At 41.8% G+C, this 12636-nt stretch overlaps 1 protein-coding gene across 5 annotated transcripts in view; it reads right to left on the reverse strand.

The window, feature by feature from the left end:
* The window catches only part of ARID1B (AT-rich interaction domain 1B), a 330284-nt gene that overhangs the window by 20205 nt on the left and 297443 nt on the right, over nucleotides 1-12636 (reverse strand). For all 5 annotated transcript variants that reach the window (XM_065630702.1, XM_065630699.1, XM_065630700.1 and 2 more), the window contains exons 12-13: nucleotides 9193-9402; nucleotides 5540-5744 (exon numbers count right to left, since the gene is read on the reverse strand). In XM_065630702.1, the coding sequence (XP_065486774.1) occupies nucleotides 5540-5744; nucleotides 9193-9402 (415 nt within the window). The remainder of the gene's footprint in view (nucleotides 1-5539; nucleotides 5745-9192; nucleotides 9403-12636) is intronic.

A 12636-nucleotide genomic window follows, 5' to 3' on the forward strand; every position in this document is an offset into this window, starting at 1 on the left:
GAGGATAACACAAAATGCCGAGTAACTCCTCACTCACTGAGCACTGTTTGTTCCGTGTGCTGAATGACACAGACACTGCATGGAAAAAATGTCAATGAGACTGCATAATTAAAAGTGTATTGAAGTGTATTTGCACAAGGAAACATAATTAAGGTTGCAAAGATTATGTCTCACTTTTGACATTTCCTAACCTTTGAGTACTTGACTTCGCATCAAAGCAATATACTTCAAATCGTTTTTGGATATAGCATGTACACAGGTGCCTGCATGCACACATGTTAAATGCAAACTAGTTATGCTCTCTCACACATTTTACACACATTGCTATTAGCAATATTTTCTAGTTAAAGAACATGACAACAACCCTCTCCTCTGTAAGAAAGTGCTACATTCCTTTTTGTTGTTTTACCTTAAATTTTACATTTGTTAAGCAGCTCTCTGAAATTTTTACATCTATTCTTGCAGGGTTTTTATTATGGTAGATGTTTAATTTTGATTGTGGACATCCCAAAATAGAAACTGTATCTTTTAAAGTGCTTCGTAAGCTTCAGTATGAAAAAAAGAACTAAGAAGGAAGACAAACAAGGTTCTTTTAAAATAGGTAATATCTTCTTACATGATTCTGCAGGAGACATGAAGATGTCCAAGAAAAAACCTGTGTGTACATAGCTACTGAATTCTTCATCTCACATCCACATGTAAGTAACACTTGTCTTTCAAGTGTCCTAACAGCTTTGGAAGAATATGCTTTTAACAATAGAAAATCCATCCAAGATGATACAAAATGAACATCTTTGTTAGTGAGGAGGTGAGGTCCCACAAATTCTTCTACAGTTCACTCAACGGCACATGTTATTCTCAGCAGCATGGAATTACAGCATCGGCACGGCTTTTTCCTTGCAAAGCCTGCGTGGCAGCAAGTACTGTTTTCAGGAAAGACACTTTATTTACCAGAATAGAAACATGCAGTGACCAAAAAAAAAAACCAAAACAAACAAAACTTTCTCTTGCCAGCATTTTCTTCCCTTCAGGAAAAAAAAAAAAAGAAAAGAAGAATGCAACCTCTTGAAACTCCATTAATAGGAAGCCTGACATGCTCTCTAGGATATCCCCACCTTTTGCCAGAAGCTACAAATGTATACTCTAAAGTAAACAATGGAAAGGTTACTGAAGGTTAAGTACATTCACATACTTCAGAGTGAACAGCCAGCCGCCACGCTGGGAAGATAATTTACACAGCACGAACCCAGTGCCCCAGTTAAGCCAGGCTGGGGGCCGGTGGCTGCAGCAGGGCCCCCCCGAGCGGGTGCTGGCACAAGCATGGAGGTACCTCTGTCCGTCCCCCCATCCACCCCACCCCTCCCGCCCCCTTGCCATCCATCTTCCGTGGGGATTCCCTGGCTGGCCTCATGACACGCTCCATGACATCACCTGCCTCCTAATAATAGCACTTCAGCCAGCCACCCGCCAGCAGAGACGGATGGGTTTGGTTACAGACGCGCTCACCGAATGGCTGTGTCGTGTGGTGCTGTGTCCTGTGCCCCCCCCGCCACCCCCCTCCCCGGCCTTGTTTCTCTGCTGCCAAGGAAACACAGGGAACACGCTCTTGTCGTGCTCTGCTCCCTCCTTCCAACACGGGCGCAGTTTTTCCAGGTCTGCTGTAATGAAATCTCCGCTGACATCAGGGCCAGCTGCTGAGTGTTACTCAGGAGCATCCTCAGCTCTACTACCGTGGCCATCCTGTTCGTTCAGTGTAGCATAAACCACTCAGTCTCTAATTTTGAGTCTTGTGCATACATAACTGCATACTGAAGCTCAGAATTTACAGTGCCAGAGTACAGCAACGGAAAATAACTCCTTCTTTGAAATTTGTTCTCTGGCATCCGTTAGTGCTCAGCATAATGGCCCCAGAATTATTGCCAGTTTAAAACTTGCCACATAATTTGTGCATATCCTGGTCAAAACTATCAAACACACATGACAGGAAGAGCATTTTGTCTTTGCAACCACTTCTGAAAAGCACTGGAGTCCGAGAAGGATGCTTACGAAGACCTACAGTGCTTCTCTCTAAGGGATTTTCTATGCAGCAAAAGATCGGTCAACAGTTGACATGGACCTTGGCACAGATCCGACAACCAGGACATAAGGCCAACAGAGGTCCTCTAATAGCTAGTCTGCCATTAAGCATCTGCTGCTGACGGCATTATCTGACCCAGACAGATTGCAGCTGTGATAGAAAGGCCTCAGCCTACCACAAACATATCTCCAACTTACACAGCCTTAGAGCAGTGCAAGCCACAGTAAAACACGCTCAGGCCCCCACGTGTCCCTGCGAGTTTTATGAAAGCGCAGAAGAGGTTCTGACAGTAGTATGAAGCCAGAACATTTATTAAAATAGGCAGGTAATGCTACCCCTAACACTCTGGTTGCTGTGCAAACCTCTGCTGAACAAAGCCAACCAGCCTGTCACTTTGCTGCTCTACCGTCTCTCCTTTTTTCAGATAATTGCACTGCACATAGCACTAAATAATTCGCTCCTTTACATACCATTTACCTTATTAATGATGTAAAAAACAGAAGCGACAGGAGAATCCCTTATCAGTGCTACAAGCAAATGGACTAACACACAGACCCAGACCACTGCTTTGCAGTCCCATAGATTTTGCGGGTTTTTCAGTGTTCCCTCCATGATTCCATTCCCAAGGTTGTCTGTGAGGCAGCCACATAATCATCCCTTGGATGTGGAACATCTGCAACAACTGATTTGCTCTGAACTGAGTGTCACCATGCTCCACCTTGCATAACACCTACCTGGGAACTACATCTACACAGGAACTGAATTCTTCTCTGTACCAAGAAGGCTGCCAGTCCCTATATATTCTTATACATATTTGCTATATATTCTTCTGAGCAATTGAAATACGTAGTTTAAAAAGTTCTATGAAGATGAGCTGATCTCTAAACCCTCATGACCCTGATTTCACAGCATCAGCTGGTTAGAACTGCACAAAATACAGTACCCTTTCCTCTGAGACAAGCCCTCCCAACTTTCTTATCGGAACTAACTTCAGCCCTAATACTAGTTCTCTGCAAATGGATTTGGCATCAAAGTGGCTCTGCCTACACTGAGCTAACTGCACAACAAAGGTTAATGGTGGAAGCAAGGACCTTTGGAGGCGACTGTTTCTTGTTGTATTGGGCTCCCATTCCCTCTGAATGCCAAAGAGCAACAGATTTATCTAAAGTACATCTACAACTCTACTTCTTTTGTGCAGTTAAAATGTTAATGTTGGTATATAGTAAAGGAAAAGGAGCAAGAAAAAAAGCTGACTATTAAAGAGAACAGGCTTGTACTCTCTGCAGCATCTATACCTCAGCGGGATTTCATGTATTAAAGCTGATACACACTGGGAAAGCCTTTCTCCATACAGAAGTGCAGTCCATTCAGTGACACGAGCTCTTTTCTTGCCAACAAAACAAACCTTGAAATCTTTGCTTGCTTCCCCCTCTTCTAGTCTCTATGTCCTGCTGTGTTTTTATTTTAGAAAAATAGTTTCAGTTCTCCTCATAGACAGCTTGCTTGAATGTTATGATAAATTTAAACTTGGACTTTGCCATTTTTATCTGTAGTGTCATGATGCAAAAGGTCCCTCTAAAAATGGTATGTCTGACATTTCTGTTCCTTTGTTTAAAGTTTACATATTTAAATAACGACTCTTTATCTCAAAATTCAGCCAATTTATGGTGATGATCCCCAAACCAACTACTGAGAGCAGTGCTGGGGCAAGAAGGGTAAAGGAGGAAAGAGCAAAGCAAAATACGCTCTCATTTTTAGTACTGCTGTTTAGTTTTAGAAACAGATGAATTTACTGTTTACCCTCCTTAAGAAACTGAACAGTTTCAGCTCCCCTTAGCAGCTTTCTCTGGAGGCGACAGGCAAGTCCAACATCTTTTATTTTTTGCAATGATGCACACTCAGGACAATCTATGCTCATTTCAGACAGAAAAACATTTGGACTATAGGCTTCACTTCTAGTACCAAGTATTTTTACCTATTTTCTAAACTTGCCTTGCAAAATAACCTAGTGGTCTTGTCTATTAAATAATCAGCATTGGAGTACATAATAACCCTAGGTATTAACAAGGTGGAGGAAATATTTAAGGTATTACACAAAGAGATGTACCCAGGAAGATTTTAACTAAACACTTCCCCAAATCCTTACACTGAATACATTAGGCTGAAAAAGATTTAAGCCTTATGGCCTTTATCTTTTTCAAAAGTGACAAAGCGCTGTCACAACAAATGATCTCGTAAAAGCTAGAACTGTATTATATGATTATAAAAGTCTTTGCAATTTTCTGGTATCTACAACAGGAATTCTCAAACTGGAGCCACGCAGCCTGCAAACCGCCTGGAGAGCTTGCTGTGTCCCTGACTCGCCACTTCCCATTTTTGACCAGTGAACTCCACTAACAGAAATTAAGGTATTTAATACTTTCCTTATACTGCCTTCTAATGCAAGAAACTGCTGTAAACATTTCAAGAATTATATTCTCTTGGCCATAGAAGAAGGTGGTCTGCCTAATAGTAACTGTGAAGGTAAGTATTAACAAAATTTTGTTGGTCAGAAAAGCCTAATAACCGACAAATCAAAGGAAACATTTCCTTTTCCATGGGTAGTCCAGAAGTCAACATCATAGTCTAATACTTACTACACCTTTTCCGATCTACTTAAAATATTACAACCGAATAATTTTCCTGTCTTGAATATCACTCATGACTATCCAATCTTGAGAGTCTTAAGCTGAATTAATTTAGAAAGAAAACAGCGTGGTTTCAAACACCACACTGTACATACAAAAAGAACAGCTAAAATCAAGAATTTCCAGTTCCAAATCTTCAGACAAGAAGACAAAGACAGTGATGCTAATGACTTATCTGACATACAGGATTAGCAACAAAAACCAGAGAGCCTGCCTCCAAACTGTGAGCTCTGGCAGTGCGGATACACCATACTCTCAACTCTCTCCATCCGCCACGCATTCAGCGTGAGCTGTATCAGAGTCCAGCATCTGCCAGCCTGACTCCAGCTGAAGCTTTACTGACCAGTTGTTGTGCTCAAAACGCAGCTTCAGAGTCATGGCAAGGGAAGCACAAGTACCAGAATCTGATCTTTAGACAAACGGACGTTCCTTTTAGTCCTGGCTGCCTCCTGTCCTACAGTGCAAGCGTGTCCATGCAGAATGCTCTTCTCCTTACAATGCCCACGTAACTCTCAATATTCAGGGTAAGCTGGTGCACATGACTTTACATGCTGGAGTGAGCAACAACAAACTAGACACATGACTGCGAAGTTAAATCAGACTTGACTCAGGAGCTAGCTCCAAGTCGGAAAACAAGATGCCAACAACATATTTTACCTTCATTTTTTGGCCAGCATTAGCGAGGCACGCTTCTAAATATATAAATTGCAATGTAGTGAGTATCTTACGCATTCAAAAAATGGTTGTGTAAGAGGCTGCAGTTTTTTTGACTCACCAGGAGATGGCGGCTGAATCTTAGGTTGTTTCTTAGTATCGCCAGTGCTGAAGACTTCTGGAGGGGGCTCCTCCCCTCGCTCAATCTTGCACTCGAAGGCAAACAGGTACTGAATGTATTGTTTTTTCAGGGAGCTGGCTGCACTGCTCGAAGTGCCAACGTTCAAGGTGGTTGCCAGCTCACGCCACTTCTTGTTTTTATTAACCTAGCAAAATAAATGGTAGAGTCACTGGTTTGCAGCAAAGTGTTTTGTTTAAGTCAGGAGACAAAAAAGGGGGGGGGGGGAAAAAAAGAAAAATAAGCATGTAATGCCTTGGTTTACTTTTAAATTTTTCCTCTTTTAACTAATGCTCATTACTCCCACACGCAGTAATGCATAGACAGCATTTACAGTTATAAAACCATTAAGGAACCTGCTGATAGCTACATAAAAAGCTTTGCTTGTGGAGAGTCTTCTGCGCGGTGCATCTTTTAAATGCCTTGCGCTCTCCCAGGGCCTATGCTCTTCACTTAGCAATCCATCTCCAAGCAAATGCACGCTCATTCTTCCTCTATCCGACACCCACCTGCACCCACCTCATTCTAATTAAAAAGCAGCTTCTGAAAACTAATTTAGAAAGCAGTAACAGCATTATTCTGCAATTTAAGTGTTTGAGCATTGATATGAAAAATATTTTTTTCTGCAAAATAGCCACCAGCTGTCAAACAGTTCAGCCTATAATTCCTGGTGCGAGTTCTTTCACTTCGGAGTGTCTTGCAAGGACAGATCAGTGATCCTTCAGCTAGATGAGAGGCAGAGTGAAGTGAGGTCCCTTAATTAATTAAGGCAGACTTCAAACACACAGGCACATCCAGCAATACTCTGTATTACAGTGCTGCCTGCACAACTCAGCTGCGAGTCTTGTTTGCAGTGTGAGCCTAAGGATATTGAAAGACTCTGTTCATGAGTTCCTCAAACACAGCTGATCTGCAGTAACAGTGAAGTTCATTTCCCATCCTGGATGATGCCACTGGCTCGCTCAGCTCTAACACTTGTAGCAGCCAGTATTTTTGCTGCAATATCTGGCGCCCCAGAGTTCATTCAACTACTTGTGCAATTGCTAAGTATGATCCAAGGAGGGGAGACAGCACTGAAATAAATGGGCTTTAAATATCTGAGCATCTCAGCTTCTGTCGGGGAAGAATCCTGATTCCCGTGCACCATGATGACTCCTACTTGCCCTGAGGTCTGAGATTTTAGTGACTCCAACTTAACTTAACGCAGATACAAAGGTTATCATTAGTCATGCTGTTCCTAAGCCTGTGTGCCAGCAAAGGAAACATTTCTTTGTTTCTCAAAGTGTTTAATAACACTAACTGCTGCCAGTCAGCAAAGATCTTTAGGGGATAGCACTAATAGCAAGCAAGCCGGCATGGCTATGCAAAGTGTTTTTATTTCTCTGGTACATCCTGCAAGAACCCAGGAGTTAAAGGAGAGGAAATTTTCATAAACTGTCCCTGTTGAGGCTTGAAATCCAGTCACACAGCCCTTTGTGTCCACTGACTTACAGCTAAGTGGCGCGCAATGAACACATCGCATACTGCAAACAGAAGCATCCACACCTACGTGCCCAGTATATGGGCATTTAGAAGAAGACTGCCGACAGCTGGTCGGTTCAAGTTTTATACCATCGGTTGCAAATATCCAGACGGAATAAGCACTGCTGCTGCGCAGCTCCAGCTCCACTCCCTGTCACTCTCCAGGTAGAACCATGAGGTGTGGAGTGACGCAGTTGGAGCAACAGGAGAGCATCACACAGATGCATTTAAATAAATGTCAGCAAGCACCTCTCAGTAGCCCCAGACAGATAAATATGGTGACCATTCACACGGGCACACGAGCAAAACCAGAAGCCTTTATTTTCAGTGTCAATTTTTACCCGTAGTGAAGCGCGCACGCACACGCGCGCCACTCAAGCCCTTTCAAAAATCAGCCTAAGTGAACAGCATCTATTCTTTGGCAAGGCATTATGTCTGTCACTGCAAATCAACACTGAGTGTCCCAAGAGAAAATAAATTTCCATAATAAGCAAACATGAATGACTCTCTAGAATAACCCATCTGCCCCCCATCTTGCTTAGTTTTTGATGCTAAGAGTCACACTATGGGCACAATCACACTGTATGAGGCAGAGCAGCTGCATGATACGATTTACCTGTAATAAAGTTTCTGAGCTAAAAGTAATGAAATCTTTATGATGCTGGGGGGCATGAGCTGATCACTAAAAGTGTCAGGATAACATCTCTTGCCCATATACAGCATTTAACAACTGGCAAGGTGAACTATATTAGGTTTCTCTGCCTTCCTTTAATAACAGAAATAGCTAAAATCTCTGGACTTGAAGGGCCAATGATCTCATTCAATGATCTAATTCAGTAGTCAAATACTATACTAGGTGTACTATTCAAAATAACATCAAAAATGGTACAGATTGATGTTGGACATTACTTTTTTGAACTAATCACATACATTATTAAAATGCACTCTCTTTCTGAGGATCTAATTTGTTTGACGTATTTTTGAGTCCAGATTTGTAATTACCATTAAATTATATCTATTTAAATATTAAATATTATCTGTTTCATAATACATATTGCAGATACACATTTATCTACATAGCTATGTTTAAGACATCATCTTGTAAAGCACTGAACATCTACAAGCATTCCAAAATGCACAGAAATGATGGGTCTCTGCACTTCACAGTAGGTGCTAGCACCCAGCCAGAGTGATCCCCTAGATGCAAGGGATGCTTTGTAAAAGTATCAGGCAAGGACAGATGACTTTGAATACCAAATCTAAGGCTGCAAATACTGACCATTTTATCCTCCTTTCCCTTTTAGTGCTGCTAGGCAATGAAACATTTAGTTTTGCTCTGTGGTGGTCAGTCTCATAGAACTCAGAAGTAATTTCCAAATATCCCTTTGTAAAACTTCCAGTGAACTGGTGAGAACACAAACCAAAGCTTCTCTCTCCTGTCTGTGACTTTTGCGTTTTCAGCTCTTCCTGCTTTCATTTTCCTTCATCTCGATTAAGTAATTCACCTTTTCCTTGTAATCATTGTGTCTGTACGGCAACTCAAAATACCCTGTAAGCATCTTCCAAACACAGGGATAGCACGGTCTCTAAGAAACAAATGTACTGTACAGAGACACTCAGAGATGAAAGATTTGGCATGAAGGACTGTGTTTCAATAATGTATCTCTGCCTCTTCTGCGGAGAGATGAATTGATTTGTCTTAGAGGCAGTATCCCTATCTGGGAAGGATGGATTTCAAAATCTCCTTTTCCTTTCAGCTCGATCATGTATTTCTTACTCATAACTTTGATCTAATGGCCTCTTCTTCTTTTCTTCTCTTGGTGGCATTACTGCATTACCCCGAACAGGTAACAATTTCATCTGTCTATAGCAATGGCCAATTTTGATTCAAACTGTAGAGTTTTAAGGCAATTATGCAGCAAAAAATGAACTCCGGACAAATATTAAAGCACGAAACTATTTTCTTCAACCGTTGTCAGGGCTGAAAATGTAACTGTGTAACCAGTGGGAAATACTCTAGAAAAAAATGTGCATCACACTTTTCAAAAGGTTCACTTTCAAGCCCTTCTTCTCACCTGTGCTAAACCTCCAATCTCTTTGACGCAGACATAGAGTCTGAACAGGTCCAGGGGCTTCTTGCCCACAGCTGGCAGACTGGCCACAGGCGTGCCCCTCTCCTCCATGAACGTCAGGTACCGATCTACCCACATCTTGCGCTCCGGCTCGTTTCCTAGTTCATAGACTTTTGTGATCTTCTCTCCAGTTGTGGTAGAGGAACTTGATTTCTATGTCGCAAGAAGAAAAAAAAGAGTTGGGGGAAGGGTGGGAGAGGGAGGGAAAAGAAAGTAAGAAACTCACAACATTGAAAAAGAGAAGATGTCAAACAAACTAAAGCTATCACACAACAGTCAGGAATGAAGGCTACTAGTTCAGGCACAAACAGTACATTCTGTCCATACAAGGAAAATTCAGCTTTTTAAATAAAGGGCCCAAACTCCCCATTTTCTTATTTCTTTCACAATCTGAACTTTGGATCCCAGAAGGCAAGTTTCTGATGTTGCCTCATATTATTTTACGAAGAGGTAGCTCTCACATAGTGCTTCTCATCCACTTATCTCAAAGTTCTTTGTAAGCAAAAATTTGGGTAAAGTCAAAACCAAGTTTGTCCCACACAAGTTTACATAATCCTAAAAACAAACCAAATCAACCCTCTTCCCTTTGCCCCTCAAAAGGGGCTAGAAAACCTGAAGGTGTTCCTCCAGAACAGGAATTGCACGAGAGTAGCCTAAAGCATGGTTATGCTTTACTACCTCTTCAGGCCACTGCTGCCCAAGAAGCAAGATGAGAGTGCCTACAGTACAAGGAGACTGGTGGCCGTACTCTTTGTGAACGGCTAATTAGCTGTCTGAGGCAATAATGTTTGTGAGTAGCTAGTCCTCCCTTGAAGGAGAACAGAATATAGTCATCTCATACGTCCTACCATGTAAAGAGAAAGTGTATTATGACCTGGGGAAAACCAGGGATGGAAAGCAACCAGAGCTGAAGCACCGCTAGGAAAAGGGAAAGAGTTGGAAACCCATCCTGCTGCTGCTCTATTTGGGCTTTACAGCTAATGAAAGCTCACGTTATCTTGATGCCTTTTCTTCTCTCTGTGGAGATGGCAGAAAGCACTGAAGCTGCTACACAAACCCTAACTTCTCACCGTATCTTTTCTGTGCAATATAACCCTGTGAGCTGGGCTCTGTGCCACACGTGGATGGACTACACACCAGACCCGACCCGAAGTGTCTCTGAGGTGACAGCACAGAGGGGCTGCTGCTACTGCAGGATGACCCTCCTGCTTGCAGAAAGCGAAGTGATTTGCTCAGCAGCGGAAGATGGAAGTGGTTCAGAATTAAACACAAGAGAAAAAGATTGACATCAAGCTTTGGGAAAGGAGACAAATATATGAAGGGAAACATATCCTTCATGTCTGTATAGTAAAATCCTAAACTTGATTGCTGATTGTGGTAAACAATCTTCTTTAAACTCATCTAGTCAATCACTCTCTCCCTTCTTTGCCTTCTCCTTATTTGAATGGGAGACAGCACTACTCTGAAGCAAACAGGAACTTATTTCTAGTTGAAACATCTCTAAACAAGACCCCAGCTGCACCTCACAGATGCTACAGAATGACCCACTTTGTCCACGTCCCCACATTGTGCTGGTGAGGACTGGCACTCAACACCACCAAAGATGCAGTGGGGTGGCATCCGACTACCGAAGATTTTTAAAAGCATTGCCACCATTCATCTTGCATGTTAGCCTGGAAGACATGACAGGCTCTGTATGTCTCTCCAGCCATTAGCTGAAACTTGGCAACACTGGAGGACAGCCAGGGAGAAAAGAGATGTGAAGCCAAGGAGGGTGACCCAGCAGTTCCGTGAGCCATTGCTGTTCTTTCCGGTGAATGGATATTCATTTTAATTAAATAAATAGCCTCCTGTGAAGTTTTATGCCTTGCTTCCTGATACTGTAACTTCTTCGCAGCAGTCCTTCCTACAGACAGATATTACCTGTCTTACTTAGAAACGAGGTGACTCCTGAGTTTACCTGCACCAGATTCAGTTGTGTTACAACTCCTACTGAAGTCAGAGTCAAGGCTGCATTTGTTTTACTAAGTGGCTGGCAGCAAAGTACTTTGACATGAGTCCTGTAGATTATGCAAAGAAAGCACAAACTGACTCTGTAATGGCAACCAGTTTACTCTAAGCATCACTTGCTATGTATCTGGGTGTTTAAGAAAATCAGTTTAAATCTTTTCAACAAACATACTTTGCCAAAGATTTCTGGGGGGTGTGGGTGGAAAGAGGGAAGTAGGCAAGTCATGTTGCTACAAATTTGATTTTGTAGTGAGGATATATGATCACATAGGCTTGAAAAACTGAATAAACTGGAGCTACCCCACCACCAACTGCAGTATGAACAGTTACTGTACTGCTCATCAGCATTAGCTTTAATCTGACACGATACCATGGAACTCTAATAAAAATGAAGGTGAGGAATTTCAGCTTTTACTCAGTAGATTTTGTATGTGCTTATATTCTAACACGAGGAAACAAAACAGCTTCTATTTCACTTTTCTTGTCGTTCATGATTAAAAATGTTCAGATTTACCCATTCTACATTTTCATTTTTATATGGTAAGATTATCTTTTTCAAATCAGATTCAGAGCAGAATGGAAACAATTTTTCATTCTGGGTTTTTCTACTCTACATCTGAAATGATGCTGCTTTTCAGCAGTGTGGCAGGAGGCTCTAAAATGACAGTATCATCTGAAAACTTTTCACAGTTTACAGAAGGTTAGAAGTGTTTCTTACTGTGTGAGCTTTCAGGTTGTCATGCTTTGTAAAATGGGTGCAATTTTCTTCTAAAGTGAAATGTTAACTTTAGAAGAATGCACTGGAGGGAAGAATGCTATTCCCCAAGAGTAAAGATCTTTTAATCTTCTCTATTTTTATAAATGTAAACATATAGAAATGACAGATGTGTGCAAGCTAGTCTACACACAAACAAACTTCAGCTCCACATGGGCAGGTTCAGCTGGAAGCCTAAATTTGCCTACAGATAGACGTTAACCCTCAGAAAATAAGGCTTTATTACAAAATGATCCCATTAGCAGATTGTTAACTAAAATGAGTGCATGTCAGGCAATGCTGGAAGAATACAGACCACGAGCTTTTCTTCTGTTAAGTTTGTTGATAGTTTTGGTGATAAAAGAATGCTGGTGCAAGCCTGTGGAACATACCTTTACCGATTCAGTTGCATCCTACTCTGCCCTCAATCCCCAGCCTTCTTCTACGCGGTGTGACTGGCCAAGTTTAAATAGGTGATGTAGAAAACCCCACATCTAAATACAAGGATACCAAAGCCAATTCTCCTATTAAATTTGTCAAACCCCATACTTTATTTTTACTGCACCTACCACCCATTAAAACTGTATCATATACAGACTCTTATTCGGTGAGTCTGCAGAATC

Source organism: Caloenas nicobarica, chromosome 3, assembly GCF_036013445.1.
Source record: "Caloenas nicobarica isolate bCalNic1 chromosome 3, bCalNic1.hap1, whole genome shotgun sequence".
Lineage (NCBI taxonomy): Eukaryota > Metazoa > Chordata > Aves > Columbiformes > Columbidae > Caloenas > Caloenas nicobarica.